This window comes from Bolinopsis microptera, chromosome 8 (assembly GCF_026151205.1).
Source record: "Bolinopsis microptera isolate Bmic1 chromosome 8, MBARI_Bmic_1.0, whole genome shotgun sequence".
Taxonomy (NCBI): Eukaryota; Metazoa; Ctenophora; class Tentaculata; order Lobata; family Bolinopsidae; genus Bolinopsis; species Bolinopsis microptera.
In genome coordinates this window covers 6,002,568-6,021,594 of record NC_087079.1, presented here as the reverse complement: position 1 = coordinate 6,021,594, position 19,027 = coordinate 6,002,568, and the positions used below count along the sequence as shown (strand labels likewise).

General features: G+C 37.7%; 1 protein-coding gene across 1 annotated transcript in view; it reads left to right on the top strand.

The window, feature by feature from the left end:
* LOC134820268 (protein zntC-like) overlaps positions 1-18,508 on the top strand; it is a 45,294-nt gene extending 26,786 nt beyond the window's left edge. Inside the window, exon 10 of the mRNA XM_063830505.1 lies at positions 17,635-18,508. Within this exon, the coding sequence (XP_063686575.1) occupies positions 17,635-17,772 (138 nt within the window). The 3' untranslated portion in view covers positions 17,773-18,508. The remainder of the gene's footprint in view (positions 1-17,634) is intronic.
* The last annotated feature ends 519 nt before the right edge of the window (positions 18,509-19,027 follow it).

The following is a 19,027-nucleotide window of genomic DNA, read 5'->3' as shown; positions in this document are numbered from 1 at the left end:
CTCAGGTGCTCTGTGGGTCCCTTACCTCCGCTCCTTCCCAATGATGCTGGTCATCACAACATTCCTCACCATCACTATCTCCTACCTCATCACCAAGTCTGGATTTCTCCGCTACTTTTTCGGACTGCCGTCCCCGCGGGGATCATGGCTACCAGGAAAGCAGCTGAGAGGGTTCGTACCTGTTCTTGTGCTGTCTGGATTGGTGGGCCTTCACCTGTGTCTAGCTAATCTGCTGTGAAAATAAGGGCCCTGTAACATCGTTCCGGTGTTTATTCTGGAAGGTTCAGTTTGAATTTAGGCTGAATATTTATAGACTGTCGGTATGATACCAGTGACATTTAAGTACAATCTGCACTGTATAATATGGCTGTCTTAGTTGGAGATCAATCGAACTGTGTGCTCGGGTCGTCGCCCTCAGGGGCGACGTGGGATAAGAGAAACTTTTAAATTCTTTAACAACTCACAATCTGTGGGAACAATAACTACAAATATAAGTGAAATTTAAGTTGTTTATCAATCATCAGACTAACTTTTCTGAATCGATTTATTTTATTTTTAAACCAAATTAGCTTAAGTTATTTTTATGGGTAATTTATAATGTTCAGTTTTTTTATTCTGTATGTGTGTATCGAAAAACTTCTCGTGATTTGGTTTTGGTTTTGGTTTTGGTTTTGGTTTTGGTTTATAGAGCTACACGCCACATATGTCGGCAAGTTTCCATAACTATTTTTTTGTGATCAGCGGTAATAACCGCTTTTTTTACGCTAAAAAAGCGCTTATTGATAAAACCCACCGTTATTTGGCGATTATAAAGCGATTATAAACGGTCCCGTTAATAAACGGTTAAAAACGATTATAATCGCTTTTTCCATAAAATATTTTTGCAAAAGCGATTATTAGCGCTTTAAAAGCGATAATAAATCGCGAATTAAAATTATTAGTGATAAAAAAACGCTTTTATTTTAGGGTTGTCGATTATTATCGCTCCGTAAGCGCTTTTCAAAAAACGCTTATAAACCGTTTTTTGGACCGTTTTTAAAACGCTTTTAATCGACTATAAGCGATTATATTCACTAGGGAAAGTTCCAAATTAAAAAGCGCCTACTAATCGTTAAAAAAACGCTTTTTTATTTTAAGTTAATAAGCGGTTTAAATCGATTATAAAACGATTATAAGCGACAATAAGCGATTTTTTGAAATCTGCTAAAAAGCGATATTTTCACTATGATCAGCGCTTATAACCGCTTTTCTTGAAATTTTCCTACTGAAAAGCGTTTATAAGCGCTTATTTATTTGCTGTCTATAAGCGATTATAAACGATTATAAGCGCTTTTTTACGTATTTGAAACGAGGAAAAAATTGTCAGGTACGAGATATTATAAGCGATTATAAGTGATTATAAAGTATCGTAAATGTTATTGTCTTCAATTGTCGCTTATAAGCGACTATAAACGATGAAAAGCGCTTTTTGACGCATTTTAAAACATAAAACTATGATCAAAATATGTTTTGATTTGATTTATTTGGGGTATATAAGCGATTATGTAAGCGGGGTATATACCTTATCGGACCTTATTTGGACGGACATTACTTGAACGCTGGAGGCCCTAGCGTTCATTTTAATGTCCGTTAAAATAAAGTCCGTTCAATTAATGTCCGTCCAAGTTAAAGTCCGTTGAAATTTTTTCAAAAATTTGTCCATTTCGAACTTTTTGTCCAGAATATGACAACTATGAGAACTTTATTGTGCCGTAAGTTAACGAAGGAAATGTTCTCCTTGGTCTGCTGGAGGCACAGAAAACTCTATTAGTATATGATGTTTCCAAGGGTCACTTGGCGGAAAAAGTCAATAATAATATATGATAAGTGACGTTCAGGAAAATTTGATGGACGAAGAAAATTGAAAATTGAAAATAAGACACAAGTCCAGAAATGAGCTGGCGGTGGGATCGAATGATAAATTAGCTTAGCCGACTGAATGATTCAATGAAACAAGAAATATTTTAAGACTGTATAATTGGTGTGGAACAGCCCTTAAACATTCTGCAATTTATGGAGGATTTCTGGAATTTCTGGAAATGATCTTACTTTACCTCACGTTTGCACCCCGACACTAAGTGGACCGACAATGGTATGGGGGTCACGACATGATGGTATGAGGGTCACGACAATGGTATGGGGGTCACGACTTCATACAAATCTTAATCAGGTAACCGGAAGTTAACCCAGTAGAGGAATCTATGAATCTTTCCTAGCCGTTAAGTAAACATCTACGGTAAGGTAATGCTTCCCTTGACGATAACCCAGCCTGTGGACATAGGTACTATGTTTCTAAGATAAACATATATCTCTGCGGCTATTTCTATCCTCAGGATGCCAGATAATGTGAGAAAAAAACACTTCAGTTTATATTGGTCGTTCGCTTTTCTTATTCTGATTCATTCACGGCCGATTTCATTCTCGGCAACATTTCGCGTTTAGTACAGAAACGGTAATTTAATTTGATATCATTTCCTTTTATTTGGAAAAAGGAAACTTTTGTTACGTTCCATGCACTTTATATTATTACCCAATTTTGGGTTTTGGTTGAAAACTATTTCCAATGGAATTGAACATGAAATAATTTAAGTTTAACTACATGTATATTGTATAGTGTCAGTGACAAATAAAAGTGTCAATGCAATGCAAACATTTATATGTGCCATTAATTTACGAGAGGGCCACCAAAATGTTTGTCGAAATAATTTTTGGGAACTAAGAGTAAAATAAGAAACTTTCTAATAGTAATTGTGGTACGAGAGAGCATATTATTATAAACAAATTAATTCTATCAAAATTCTTGTTACTGGGCGGCGCTCGGCCTATCAATTGTTATTCCAATATATATTCAACCTGTTTATGAACAGAGAGGTCCCCAGGTAAAATTCGTGGGGAGATATAATTAAATTTCTCAATCGTTATGTGGTAGTTGGTATGGTACCCTGATAATGACTTGTAATTTATACTTATACTTAAACCCATGTCTATACTGGAGCTACGCGTTTCCAAGAAAGCTTGATTACTTGATTCAATCATTATTCAATTCCCCGTAAAACAAAAATAATTCCTCCTTTCCCACCTCTAGATACCTCGCAATGTTCACATGTAATAGCAGATAATTCAGGGGTGTAGGAATGATTTTCTGTGCGCCACAGTCAGAATTTCAAAGGTTTTATCAATTTCAATACTATAGTAGTAGTATCGTAAATGTTTGCCGAAGGCAAACATTTTTGAACATTTTGCTCGTGCAAAACGCCTGGAAGCAATTTGGCAATACTAATAGAGACATTTTTGAACTATGCTTACACTGTACACCATTAAAATATTCTCTACAAATAATATAACACTAGTTCTACTAGTATATGATGTTTTCAAGGGTCACTTGGCGGAAAAGTCACCGAAATTATGGCACTCAACAACATAGTTCATGAGTTAGTCCCCGCCAACATGACAAACTTGTTCCAGCCTCTAGATATTACAGTAAATCGTGTTGCCAAGGACATTGTCCGACGTTGTTATAGTTCATATAACTCAGGGGAGGTAATGAAACAGTGCTAGGAAAGCCCCACGTGATGTTAAGGTAAACCTAAAGTTGTCTAAGATAAAACCACTTCACGCCGAATGGCTTGTAAAAGTTAACACTGAAATGCAGGACCGGGGGGCGGGGTAGTTTGATAAAAAAAGGTTTCCATAAAGCTAGAAACCACATATGCTTTAAGCATGGACTATTCTATGCACGAAAACCCATTTGATGAAGATGATATGTGATATTAGACACTGATCATGTACACATATTTTAACATTTTTAATGCTTAACGACTGCTTTTCTTACTTATTGTATTAAAAATGGATTTAAAATCATTTGCTGAAATTAAAAAAACGTCAAAAAATTGAAAAAAATTCGGATTTTTGATGATTTTGAATGCCTTCGAGCGTTCATATTAATGTCCGTTCATAATTATGTCCGTTCATGTAATGTCCGTCCAAATTAGGTCCGATAAGGTAAGCGATTATAAACGATTATAAGCGCTTAATTCTTTACGTATTTGGAACGAGGACACAATTAACAACAAAAATTACGCGATAGCCGGAGGTCCCCAGGTAACGTCTCCGTCTCCGTCTCCGTCTCCGTCTCCGTCTCCGTCTCCGTCTCCGTCTCCGTCTCCGTCTCCGTCTCCGTCTCCGTCTCCGTCTCCGTCTCCGTCTCCGTCTCCATCTCCGTCTCCGTCTCCGTCTCCGTCTCCGTCTCCGTCTCCGTCTCCGTCTCTGTCTCCGTCTCCGTCTCCTTTTCCTTTTTGAATTCGATTGTTTAGGGCTAGGGCTCCGGGGCTCGTGTTAGGGTTGTGGTAAGGGTATCGGATAGCTTCGGGGTTATATATATTATGGTCGTTTAGGTTGGGATTACGCAGGAGGAGCAAAGTGCAAAGAAACTGCCACAAACTGCTACAAACTGCTACTAATTGCTACAAACTGGCACTAACTGCCACAAACTGGCACTAACTGCTACAAACGGGCACTGACTGCTACAAACGGGCACTAACTGCTGCAATCGCGCCCACGCATTGCTCCTCCTGTGATTAGGGTTTATGTAAAACCGTTTTTTACGGCTGCAAAACTATAAAAACCTTGTACCCCCATCGTTGTTTCATTATACCCCTGTAAAGTTTCTACGATACAATTACACTAGGGGGAGCTGCGCAATTGTGCGCGGCGCGTCGGGTCATACAACGTATGACAATAAAACCAAAGTCACATGAAATTTTTGGGCGAGCGAATTTATTAGTAAAAGCCAGCTCGGCATTTTGCCGCAATCCACGTGGTTGCGAGAAGGATTATAATTATTTGATGCGCGGCGCAGCCCAGTAGTGCATCGCGCTACAAGTAATTGTTCTACTTTATTGTATCCCAGAGTGGTACGTTACTGGGCGGCGCTTAGCCTGTCATTCCGCCGAATCTCTATTATGAGGTCCCCAGGTAAGACGCACGTTATAATTGTTTCTATTAGGCGTGCAGAATTTTAACAAGAATTTCAACAAAAATTTTGCCGCGGGTAAACCACGCACGATCAATTTTTCTAATCGCCAAACACCACTCTGGGATTTACAATAAAGTAGAACAATTACTTGTAGAGCGATGCACTACTAGACTGGATCTGGACTGCGCCGCGCATCAAATAGGTAATTCTTCTCGCAACCACGTAGATCGCAGCAAAATGCATTATTGGGCCTTGCCGAACTGGCTTTTACTAATTCGCTGATTTGCTCGCCCAAAAATTTCATGTGACTTTGGTTTTTATTGTCATACGTTGTATGACCCGCCGCGCACAGGTGCGCGGCTCCCCTGTATCGTAGAAACTCTACAGGGGTATAGTGAAACGGCGATGGGGGTTACTGGGCGGCGCTCAGCCTGTCATTCCACCGAATCTTTATTCTTTATGAAACATAATAGCCTGGGGTCCCCAGGTAACGATGGGGGTCACGACGTGATACAAGGTTTTTATAGTTTTGCAGCCGTACAAAACGGTTTTACATAAACCCTAATCCCAACCCTAACAACCATAATAATAACCCTAACCCGAGCCCTAGCCCTAAACAATCGAATTCAAAAAAGGAAAAGGAGACGGAGACGGAGACGGAGACGGAGACGGAGACGGAGACGGAGACGGAGACGGAGACGGAGACGGAGACGGAGACGGAGACGGAGACGGAGACGGAGACGGAGACGGAGACGGAGACGGAGACGGAGACGGAGACGGAGACGGAGTATCATATCAAATTGTTGTTATTCTCTAGCCGACGGCTTGCTAGTTAAATAAATCGTACGCGTAATCAGTTTCAATCCCGGCCTCACGGAAAATCCCGAAACACGCGGTATCATAAACGTATTCGTAAACGGATGAAAGGCGACCATGTTACTAGTTCTATATAGATTATAGCTATAAGTATTAGTAGAAGTGTTACTGAGAGATGTGCACTTTGTGTTCATGTGTCGGCAAGAGAATAACCTCATTTGATCTCCTTTTCCTTCTCCTTGTCTCCTTGTTTCATTGTCTCCTTGTCTCCTTGTGTCCTTGTCTCCTTGTGTCCTTGTCTCCTTGTGTCCTTGTGTCCTTGTGTCCTTGTCTCTTTGTCTCCTTGTCTCCTTGTGTCCTTGTCTCCTTGTCTCCTTGTGTCATTGTCTCCTTGTATCCTTGTCTCCTTGTCTCCGTGTCTCCGTGTCTCCTTGTCTCATTGTATCCTTGTGTCCTTGTGTCCTTGTGTCCTTGTGTCCTTGTGTCCTTGTGTCCTTGTGTCCTTGTCTCCTTGTGTACTTGCCCTGGCCTTGTCTATTTGTCCTTTTCTCCTTGTCCTTGTCACCTAGCTTGTCTCCTTGTCATTGTCCTTGTTTCATTGTCTTTGTCTCCTTGTCCTTGTCTCCTTGTCTCATTGTCTCATTGTCTCCTTGTCTCCTTGTCTGCTTGTCTCCTTATCTCCTTGTCTCCTTGTCCTTGTCTCCTTGTCCTTGCCTCCTTTTCCTTGTCTCCTTGTCCTTGTCTCCTTGTCCTTGTCTCCTTGTCCTTGTCTCCTTTTCCTTGTCTCCTTGTCCTTGTCTCCTTCTCCTTCTCTTTCTCCTTCTCCTTCTCCTTCTCCTTCTCCTTCTCCTTCTCCTTCTCCTTCTCCTTCTCCTTCTCCTTCTCCTTCTCCTTCTCCTTCTCCTTCTCCTTCTCCTTCTCCTTCTCCTTCTCCTTATTACCAACATCTTATCATCGTTGTACAATTTTTGTGGTTGCAAACTTTCAGTTCTCTGGCAACAAGGATTAAGATAGATCGCTAAATATTATGTCAATGTGTACAGTGTAACCATATATTTCCATATTATATATAACATATAGTGAAACAAATGTAATTAACTCAAGATTAAGAAGCGGTTGTAATTTATCAAAACGCAAATTATTAAAAATCAAAACGCAAATTATCGTCATGACGTCAAAAGATATATCTTTTATTTCCAATTTGCTGCGAAAATATTGGCAGATGTGCAAAAAATCCCAAGCTTTCCTAGAATTCATGTTTTACTAGCCTGTCACGTGACCAAAACGGTTTTTTTGCTTATAACTCTCCAGGGAAGCATTTTTACCCTACGTCACGGGGGGCGATTCGGAATTAGCGTCCAAAAATACATCGATTCAGATCAATTTCATACCCAAAGGGCCTTTTCACAAGAATCTTAAAATTTGGGCGAGCGATTTAGTATGAGCGCGCCGAGCTATGTCATTTATAATAATGTATATAAACATGGCCATTCTGCACAATTTGCACCCATTCAAAAATCTCTAGGGCCTTCATAGCCCAATTTACCAGATACCCATATTTTTGCATGATTTCTGGAACCGAAAATCAGTTTTTCGCCAATAACTGAAAAAGTAAGCACTTTAAGGCACATGTTTCTTCATAAGTCATATATAAATATGCCAATTGCGGTTCTTTTGCACTCTATCCGAAGACTCTATCACGATCATATCAAAAGTTAGTAAAATGGGCTCAGCGCCTCGCCCAAAATGGTTTTTGGCGAATTTCTCGAAAATTAAGGATTTTAGGCCATGTGTTGATCAATAACTTCTACAGGGTGTATATAAACATGCATATATGCGGCTTCGTTTAAGCCTATTTTGAAGTCTCTACGACCTTCAGAAGCAAAGGGTTGGTTACGTTATTGGGTCAATATGTGCGTGGCCCTCCTGGGTTTTCCCCATGGTAAAAAAATGTCTCCAACCGAAAATCGTTTATTCATACCTTTGGGAAGGTCTGTGCAAAGTTTCGTGAGTATCTGAAAATTTGCAGGTTCATTTCCATAAATGTCCATTAATAACTGGACTATTATTATAATATCGCGTAATTTTGTTGTTAATTGTGTCCTCGTTCCAAATACGTAAAGAATTAAGCGCTTATAATCGTTTATAATCGCTTATATACCCCGCTTACATAATCGCTTATATACCCCAAATAAATCAAATCAAAACATATTTTGATCATAGTTTTGATCAAAAAGCGCTTTTCATCGTTTATAGTCGCTTATAAGCGACAATTGAAGACAATAACATTTACGATACTTTATAATCACTTATAATCGCTTATAATATCTCGTACCTGACAATTTTTTCCTCGTTTCAAATACGTAAAAAAGCGCTTATAATCGTTTATAATCGCTTATAGACAGCAAATAAATAAGCGCTTATAAACGCTTTTCAGTAGGAAAATTTCAAGAAAAGCGGTTATAAGCGCTGATCGTAGTGAAAATATCGCTTTTTAGCAGATTTCAAAAAATCGCTTATTGTCGCTTATAATCGTTTTATAATCGATTTAAACCGCTTATTAACTTAAAATAAAAAAGCGTTTTTTTAACGATTAGTAGGCGCTTTTTAATTTGGAACTTTCCCTAGTGAATATAATCGCTTATAGTCGATTAAAAGCGTTTTAAAAACGGTCCAAAAAACGGTTTATAAGCGTTTTTTTGAAAAGCGCTTACGGAGCGATAATAATCGACAACCCTAAAATAAAAGCGTTTTTTTATCACTAATAATTTTAATTCGCGATTTATTATCGCTTTTAAAGCGCTAATAATCGCTTTTGCAAAAATATTTTATGGAAAAAGCGATTATAATCGTTTTTAACCGTTTATTAACGGGACCGTTTATAATCGCTTTATAATCGCCAAATAACGGTGGGTTTTATCAATAAGCGCTTTTTTAGCGTAAAAAAAGCGGTTATTACCGCTGATCACAAAAAATTAGTTATGGAAACTTGCCCATATGTCCAGGTTCATTATAATACATAATGCAGGACTTTTGGGCAATGAGCTTAGTTGTGGGACACACTCAACTAGGGAAGTGATCACTACATTATACAATAGAAGTAATATTTTCTAAGTATATTTATTTTTGAGATGATCTAGTTGTTTGTCACCATTTAGAACCGCTCTGATGGTTAGTAGCTAACCATATGGGCACCATATTACTTCACACCACGATTTAATAAAGTATAAATCAGTATGAATTCATACTGATTCATACTTCACACCTACGTCGTTTTTAATTCAGAGGAATAAATGTTACGAAGGGCATTTATCTCTATACAATTTTACGATCAATCTTAGCTTTTCTCATGGCCAAGTGACACCAAGCTCAGTGAGTACAGGGTGAGTTGAAAATAGTGTGTGGAAAGTAAAAATCGATAATTTTTTTATGAAGGAGCAAATTTTGAATGGTGAATTGCTATCAGTTCATAAACTTTACATATTTCATTCTTACCTCTCATTTGATTCTAACTCATAATTTGGTTGATTTTTGGCAGTTTTCCAAAAAATCTTAAATTCGTCCTAATGGGGTTCTCAAATCGTGTGCCCTGGAAATCGAGTCTAAAAATCTATATTCTCCTACATTTTTAAAGCTATCACCCTGAAACTTTCAGGGTATGTTCTAGGGATCATTTAAAAGAGATGAGCCAGACAAAATTTTATTTGTCAAAGAAATTAGAGCCATTTACTTTCCACACACTATTTTCAACTCACCCTGTATATAGATTCTTGACGATACTGGAAACTTCTGGGGTTTAAAAGTTATCGTTATGTATCATTTAACCATTTAATTATATAAGCATGAAGACCTTATAGTCTTCCGTAAGGGCTGCAATCACCTTCGGATTGCAGGTTGCATGTCTAGGTTTTTTCTTTTATGTCAAGGCGGAAAAGGTGCAGGAGACCACCTACTCCGCGATGGCATCTGATACAATACAATATGGGCGGTTTTGAAGCACAATCTTTCGTTTCATTTTTGTCTAATGAACATGGCATTGCTGGTTAAAACTTGAGTTGTGATGAACATAAACACCATCGTCCTCTAATTAGCAATTACAGCTATATTTCAGCTCAATGGAGTATGGTATCAGAAATATGATTTTCGATTTTTAGCAGTAAATTATGAAAATGGTGCTCATTTTGCCAACTTATTCCTCGATTTTTGGTAAACTGGGCATCGATGAGCTTCGATTCCTATCTAACAAGCTGAATTACATTCCGTTGTTATTGGTAATCGCACTATGTATAGTGACAGGACTATATAGTTACAAGTACTTTATAATGACAGCTGATATTTGTCACTATATAGCGTGCAAAACGCACTTTATAGTGACAGGACTATATACCTTATCGGACCTTATTTGGACGGACATTACTTGAACGCTGGAGGCCCTAGCGTTCACCTTAATGTCCGTTCAAATAAAGTCCGTTCAATTAATGTCCGTCCAAGTTAAAGTCCGTTGAATTTTTTTCATTTCGAGCTTTTTGTCCAGAATGTGACAACTTTTCAATTTCAGTCAATTTCAATAGCTATCATCAGCTAAACTATATCGTTGAATCAATAAAAAAAAGGTATTATAAAATGTTAACAATCTGAATTGTAAATATCAGTATCACATTATTGCATGATCACTATCTTGAAGTTGATCTTCGGCTTCTTCTACCTCCACATTTTCTTTTAGTCTTACAACTGGTTGTCTGTCCAACTCGTAGTCGTACCGAGCAATGAACGATCCCAACTACTCTATAATAGAGAGATACTTGAATGCCTAAAGTACAGCTTAAGCTTTATCTCTAGCCCCCCTTCGGTGGCTTATGTCAGCTACGATAATCGCACTATATAGTGACAGGACTGTATTATATATGATATAGTGACACGCACTTTATAATGATAGCTGATATTTGTCACTATATAGCGTGCAAAACGCACTTTATAGTGACAGGACTATGGCGGCCGAGATGGCTCACCAAAATTTTCACTGAAAATTTTGAATAAAAGAATTAATTATACAATTAATCGCAAAATAAAAACGATTTTGAATTTGATTTGTAAAATGATTTTAAAATTTAAATAAAAAACGATTTTCATATTGAAATTGGAAACGATTCTCATTTTTAAAACGATTTTGAGTTTGATTTTGAAAACGATATTGATTTTGATTTTGATTTTGATTTTGAAAACGATATTGGTTTTGATTATAAAAACGATATTGATTTTGATTTTAAAAACGATATTGATTTTGATTTTGAAAACGATATTGATTTTGATTTTGAAAACCATTTTGATTTTGAAAACCATTTTGATTTTGAAAATTTTTTTTTTTTTTTTTTTTTTGGTGGCGGCCGATATGGCTCAGCCACCATACGGCTAGCTAATTAGCCGTATGGGATTTTATGTTCCGGGGTATTTGGAACAGTTTTAGGGGTTTAAATAGTTAGTACCTGTCCCAAACCATCAGAAAAATCAAGTTTCGACCTCCCAACCCACTCAGGCCACTCACAGGGGCCACGCCCATCTAACTATCTTGATTCGACCTGGATTTCAGCTATTTTGGGATGGGCGTGGCCCCTGGGAGTGGCCTGAGTGGGTTGGGAGGTCGAAACTTGATTTGTCTGATGGTTTGGGACAGGTACTAACTATTTAAACCCCTAAACCTGTTCCAAATACCCCGGAACATAAATCCCATACGGCTAATTAGCTAGCTGAGCCATCTCGGCCGCCAGCTTTTGGTATAATTAATTTTTCTATTGAGCCATCTCGGCCGCCATACAGGACTATATAGTGACAAGTTTATCTTATATCGACTTTTCTTTACTTCTCACTCTACTCTACTTTTCTTTAATTATATTTTAATTCTACTTTAACTCCACCGTCTCTAATTTAATATTACTTTACTGACCTTGCTTTATTTTATAATTTAATGTATAAAATTATTTGTACTACAAATTATTTTATTTATATATTTTTCTTTCTGCAGTCGTAAGATTCTCTTTAAAATTTTCCCACATTCAAACGACAATTTGGCGTCCCCCTAAGCAATAAAGAGCGCGGACTGGGTAAAAGCTATGTTCGCAAGCAACTCAGCATTCTCAAAAGCAAAACACTAAAACATGACAACTGATTATGCCACGTAGCCAGTCCTACTAAGAAATCATGCCTACGTGGCTAAAAGTAGGGTTAGGAAAATTGATATGAAATATATACATAATTCGAATCACTTAATTACAGTAATTAACATGAACTTTTCTGTGTACTGGGCCGCGCTCAGCCTGTCATTCCGCCTAATCTCTATTCTGTGTTTATGAACATGATAGCCTGAGGTCTCCAGGTAACATGAATTCTGTATGAATAATATTAAGTTGTTGTGGGAAAACTATTCAAACACGTATCAACCGGATATTATCCAACTATCAGTATTTCAATCATGAGACTAATAAACAGCGAACTACTCCATCATTTGATATGACTTAATTAGTAATTAAGTTTAACATGAACTGTATTCAACATTTTTACTGATTAAAGACTGCCTTTATTGCTTACTGTTTGTAAATGGATTTAATAATCATTTGCTAACATTTTTTTAAAGTTTTTAAAAAAGATGAAAAAAATTCGGATTTTTGATGCTTTTGATTGCCTTTTAGCGTTCATATTAATGTCCGTTTATAATTATGTCCGTTCAAGTAATGTCCGTCCAAAAAAGGTCCGATAAGGTAATGACAAGTTAATCTTATATCATTATTCAGTATTCACTGGTGCGCGCTAATAGTACACGTGACATGTACAGTATAGACATTAGACACGTGACTCGTACAGTATAGACATTAGACACGTGACTCGTACATACATACATGCTACATGAAGAGGTCTCCTCCTAGTCGTTGGAGTGGCCTGCATCACACACATCTCTTCTACGGCGTAACATGTTCCTCCATTCCACTCGCTTTAGAGCCAACTGTTTTACTGCATCTCTGCTGATGTTATCTACACCTGTGAATTCAGCCGCATCCTCGAGTACACAGGCCATCCAGCCTTTGCGGGGTCGTCCTCTCAGTCTCTTTCCATAGTTTGGTTTCCAATCCAGTAAGAAATTGGGGAACCGCGTCTCTGGCATTCTGACAACATGTCCGTACCACCTTAGTTTCGATAGACTTAATTCCAGCACGCCTGAGAACTTCTTCATTGGAGACATGGAAGAACCACTTTATCTTCAAGATTCTTCTCAGGGAGGTCAGATGGAAGACCTCAAACCGTTTCATCTGCTTCTTTGTTGTGTTCCACACTTCAGCTCCATATAACAGAATAGTAATAACAGCAGCCTTGTAGATACGGATCTTGGTGGGCGTTCTTATAGTTCGACTGTTCCGTATCTTCCAAAGCTGATGGAACGCACCATTAGCACGCTGGATCCTGATGTCAAGATCTCGGTCAATGGTACCATCCCCACTGATGTTGGCACCAAGATAAACAAAGTTGCTGACCTGTTCAACAGGTTCTCCCTCCACTGTTAGCTTTATACTGTCTCTTTCGGTGTAAGGTCGCTGGGACGCACACTTGCTGATCGCCATGCATTGTGTCTTTTTAGCGTTGATCTTCAACCCAGCATAAGAGGTGTAATAAGCTATAAGATCAGTGGACTCTTGCAGCCCTTCTTCAGTATTGTCCATCACTGCCAGATCATCAGCGTAGTCACTATCCATGATAACTTTTTCATCTGCACCCTTTAGTTCCTTTTGCAGTACAGCACCATGACTGATTGCCTTGTGAACCTCGGCCAAAAAGATTCCAAAGTTCAGACAGAAATTAAATACAGGAGGGCCCTGGATATCACCCTGTCCAGTGCCCGAATTAACAGAGAACCAATCAGACATTTCACCATTAACCCTGACAGCACTCATGGTTCCGTTGAAGAATGCCTGAAAGATTCTAACATATTTCTCAGGAAGTCCGTGACTCGTACAGTATAGGCATTAGACACGTGACTCGTACAGTATAGACATTAGACACGTGACTCGTACAGTATAGACATTAGACACGTGACTTGTACAGTATAGACATTAGACACGTGACTCGTACAGTATAGACATTAGACACGTGACTCGTACAGTATAGACATTAGACACGTGACTCGTACAGTATAGACATTAGACACGTGACTCGTACAGTATAGACATTAGACACGTGACTCGTACAGTATAGACATTAGACACGTGACTCGTACAGTATAGACATTAGACACGTGACTCGTACAGTATATACATTAGACACGTGACTTGTACAGTATAGACATTAGACACGTGACTCGTACAGTGTAGACATTAGACACGTGACTCGTACAGTATAGACATTAGACACGTGACTCGTACAGTAAAGACATTAGACACGTGACTCGTACAGTATATACATTAGACACGTGACTTGTACAGTATAGACATTAGACACGTGACTCGTACAGTATAGACATTAGACACGTGACTCGTACAGTATAGACATTAGACACGTGACTCGTACAGTGTAGACATTAGACACGTGACTCGTACAGTATAGACATTAGACACGTGACTCGTACAGTAAAGACATTAGACACGTGACTCGTACAGTATAGACATTAGACACGTGACTTGTACAGTATAGACATTAGACACGTGACTCGTACAGTATAGACATTAGACACGTGACTCGTACAGTGTAGACATTAGACACGTGACTCGTACAGTATAGACATTAGACACGTGACTCGTACAGTGTAGACATTAGACACGTGACTCGTACAGTGTAGACATTAGACACGTGACTCGTACAGTGTAGACATTAGACACGTGACTCGTACAGTATAGACATTAGACACGTGACTCGTACAGTGTAGACATTAGACACGTGACTCGTACAGTGTAGACATTAGACACGTGACTTGTACAGTGTAGACATTAGACACGTGACTTGTACAGTATAGACATTAGACACGTGACTTGTACAGTGTAATGTGTAGGTGATGCTTAACTGTGATCATGTGTCTTGGCCTGTTTAACGAACCCATACAAATGTTGGTGAAAACCCTTCTCTCACAATCCCGCCCTTATCTATAATTCACTTCAAACAAAGAATAGTTTTGCCTCGGGTTTACACAAAGACAAACACCTTGTCTTTGCACCCGGAGCTTTCTATCAGATAGAACCCGCTTTGTGGGGTGTATTATAAAATGCTAAAGCATTCCATTTTCTCTCAACCATAACAAAGACATCGTTTGCTTCTCGTGGTGCTAGTGCCTCATGGAATTACCAAATATCTTATTGTTATTGGTGGGGCTCCCTATTGGGCTCCCTATTGGTGGAGCTAGGGGCGGTCTAGTCGTGATAATATCAGATACTGGACATGTGAAAATTTGCAGTTTTCCAGGCATTTATTGGGTTAACGAAATGTCGTACCACACCTCGAGATCAGATAACAAATGCAATGTTTTGTTTTTGTATATTAGAGCTTTCGCCACAGGTAGGTTGGGCTGCACGGAGCCACACAGTTTTAATTCCTTGTTTAACTAGCCGTACAGTAAGGATATCCGCTGTGTTCTCCAGGTCAGGCACATAACCAACACTACCCTGCCAAAGTCAGCTATATAATATGGTTTTCTCGATAGTACTTCCTTGTATTCGACTTTCGTCAAATGTTATATATAAGCTAGCCTTTATGTGGTGGAAATTGCACCATTCGGTGTTATCCAAACTATTCCAAAATTTGCGAACCTTATGGCACAATTCTGCATAATTTTTGTGTCATCAAAGTTGGGAGATATTCACCCGGGTAGTGGGTACTGCTGTGTGTATTGAGATAAGATCGATATGTTAATGGTTATGATCAACTTGTTTGTATGTCAATTAAAAAAAGAAGAAGTTAAATAAAAAATAATGAGAAAAACACAACGAACAATTTATCCCCAGATACAATTATCAATATTATGACGTGGTGACAATGCGGCAACTTACAACAACAGCAAACAGGATAGGTTGAACAGGTGAATAGTGGCTAACAACTCCTCAATGTTGAACACACTGCCACACTCCCCAACAGATTCAAATTAAGGCACTTTAGTCACAATTAGATATTATAGTTGCCAACCAAGGTAACGATATGCTTGAATACAATCTGTTGTAAGATTGTCCTTGAGCGTCCTTTGTTGTCTTAAACTGAACAATCTTGTGATGTAACGTTGTATATAAGTATACAATCAAGCCCCTATATTCGTCAAATTTGCCGCAAATTTCCTAAATGTCTTTAGGAGGAGCTTTGGGGCAGGAAAAGAAAATAAAGTTTAGAGGGAGAGGAAATAATGGGGGGGGGGGGGGCGGGGGGGGGGGGGTTGAAATTAAGGCACCTTAGTTTAGTCACGATTAGATAATATATTATAGTTATCTCTACTATAATTCAAAGAATTGTTTTTGTAGTACGACCGCCCACGTGCAAATCAGACGAGAAATAGGAAGTTGCGTAGTAACCATAGTAACGAGGATTGTTACACGCACGTGCACGTGCAATGATTGTTTTAACGTCATTTTAATCGGTTTTGTTGATATTACGCTGTGTTTAATACGAGCAACATTTTATTTGGCTGTATCTTCGGTGGGGATGAATACTTTTTGACACGATTAAAACTGACTTCCAAACAATACTATTAGGTTCCTCCCTGTGACCACGGGTTTTCTAGTTAAGTTATAATATGTAGTTTCGTAGCAGATGATATTATAGTTTGCAGGAATTTTAGCTTAATCACACAATGTGTTGGAATATTATGTTGTAAAATTACAATATTGAATACTCTGCCTTAAATTATACTTACGACCAGCTCAACTAGCCCCAGTCATCCTGTCCATCTAATTGTAAAAACCTTTATGAGGACAATTCTATAATTATGCATCTTGAATTGACAGGAAGGTGAGCGTAAGACATTTATTATATAATTTATTTATAATTTATATAACAATATTTATATTTATAATTATAATACATTTATTATATAATTATATCCGTGCAAGTTACTTTTTGTGTTAAACTCAATAATTATGTAAGGCAACGTGAACGTTATATGTAATATAACGAAACGCTGTTGAATAACGCTGTTGAACGTTACAACGTACAATTATAATTAAAAATTTGAAAGCAAATTAAATATCAATCTGGTATATCCGGTAAACAAGTCAAAATAAAAAATAGCACTGCAGTTAGGAAGAATTATTAAAGAATTTAGAACTTGAATGGAACGTATATGACTGCTGAAATGCTTTGATGTGTGATCAAAGCGTTGGTTCATTTCATGAGGTTCTTCTTAAGTCTGTCTGTGGAGTTGTGTAATGTGTATTGTGTTTATCAAAGTTATCATTTTGGGGAAACAAATGTTAAGAGAAATGTACATTTTCATTGGGTAAAAATGTGAATATTTTTCTGTTCATATTTTATTGATGGTGTTGATCTTTTATCAATTAATAATCGTGCCTGTTAAATGTTCCATTCATTTGTTAACAACTGTACGTTCAGAACACAGGACAAAACTCAAAACTGTCACTCAATAAAATCCTGCAAAAATTTCTAGAATTATGTAAATCTTTATTCAAAATCAGTACCCAAGTGGCACCTTCAACGTAATTATGATAAGACAATTTATACCACATGATCAAGACCACACCTTGTCTTTATAATCTGCTTAATGCAGAGACTAATTCCACTTAATTATCATCTAATTAATTAATTAATTAATTAATATCATACCTCCGCAGGTACTATTCCTCGCGTTAGGGTACGCTATCATGTGTGCTGTACAGTTCATACCAGAAGGGGACGAAAAGATAATACCGAACAACAGTACCCTGGATGTGGGTATAACAGAACTGATAACGGGCATACCGATAAATTGATGGTGACGTCATAGTATGATTGGTGACGTCATAGTTTTTTGGTGACGACTAATAATGTTTCATGACGTCATGGAATGAATAATGACGTCATGATATGAGTGATGACGTAATAATATGAGTGATGGTGTCACGTATGAAACATGACGTCATAGTAAATTTGATTATTTCTTAAGTGTTTCTTATCAGAATTTTGTAATGAACTTACTAGATTGGTGAGTAATAATTGCCTTACGGCTAATCCGATTTCAAAGACTTCGCGATTTGTATTCTGTACTGTAGGTTCAGATTTTCAAAGCCACACATTTGTTCGCTAATTTGTACGGAAATGCTTGAAATTCGTTTTTCTTGATCAGTTTAAAACTTTATTGACTATGTAGGGGGAAAGAAAGTTTATGTTTTACATAATTTGTTTCAGTGAACTTTATTAGTTAGTCCGAATTATTTAATTTTAATTTTTGCTGAAAATTATCTCCGTGGTGTTAATATCTCAGTATCTCCGCGGGATTGTTCATATATTAAGGTAAGCCATTTCATATTTTTTTTCACATACACTCCGTAATCAGAATGTGAGGCATTTCTAAACCAGCCTCCCACGTATCAGGATAACGATGTTAGTAAGTGTACTTTAAAAACTATGTGCCAGATTCAATTGAAAAAAGCAAACTTTTACTAACGCCGTGTGTCATTGCGCGTCAGTCATTGCGCGTCACGACCGACACACGGCGTAAGTTACGCCGTGTGTCGGTCGTGACGCGCAATTACTGAACTTCTTAATACTATGTTGATTTAATTTCCCTCTAACTAAACTTCCTGTAGTTAATGAATTAAGTTGGTTACAAGTTATGATTTTGTTACTTTGGTACTTTGGTAAGAATTAAGTACAACTTTGTTTTTAAGTATTACGTTTTTTCTACTAACTGTCATGTTTGTAAAATGTAAACCTGATACATATATTACGAAAACCATTTCAAGTTTAAGAACACCTCATTTTTCATCGTGAGTTTTGGCCCTTTTCGCTTATCGTCAGGTTCTGAAGGTATTGGTGATCGAGAGAATTTGATTGCTTTAGATATTCTTAAGTTATTGCTTTCGTAATTTTTGGTTATTATTGATATTTTAATTTTTATCCGTTTTGTATCGTACTTTTTTAATAAATTTGCCATGATTATTCGATTGAATGTTTTTATTTAATCCAGTACTAAAAACTGAATTTCTTGTAAATTAGTTAATAGTAATTTGCAAGGATATAACGGTA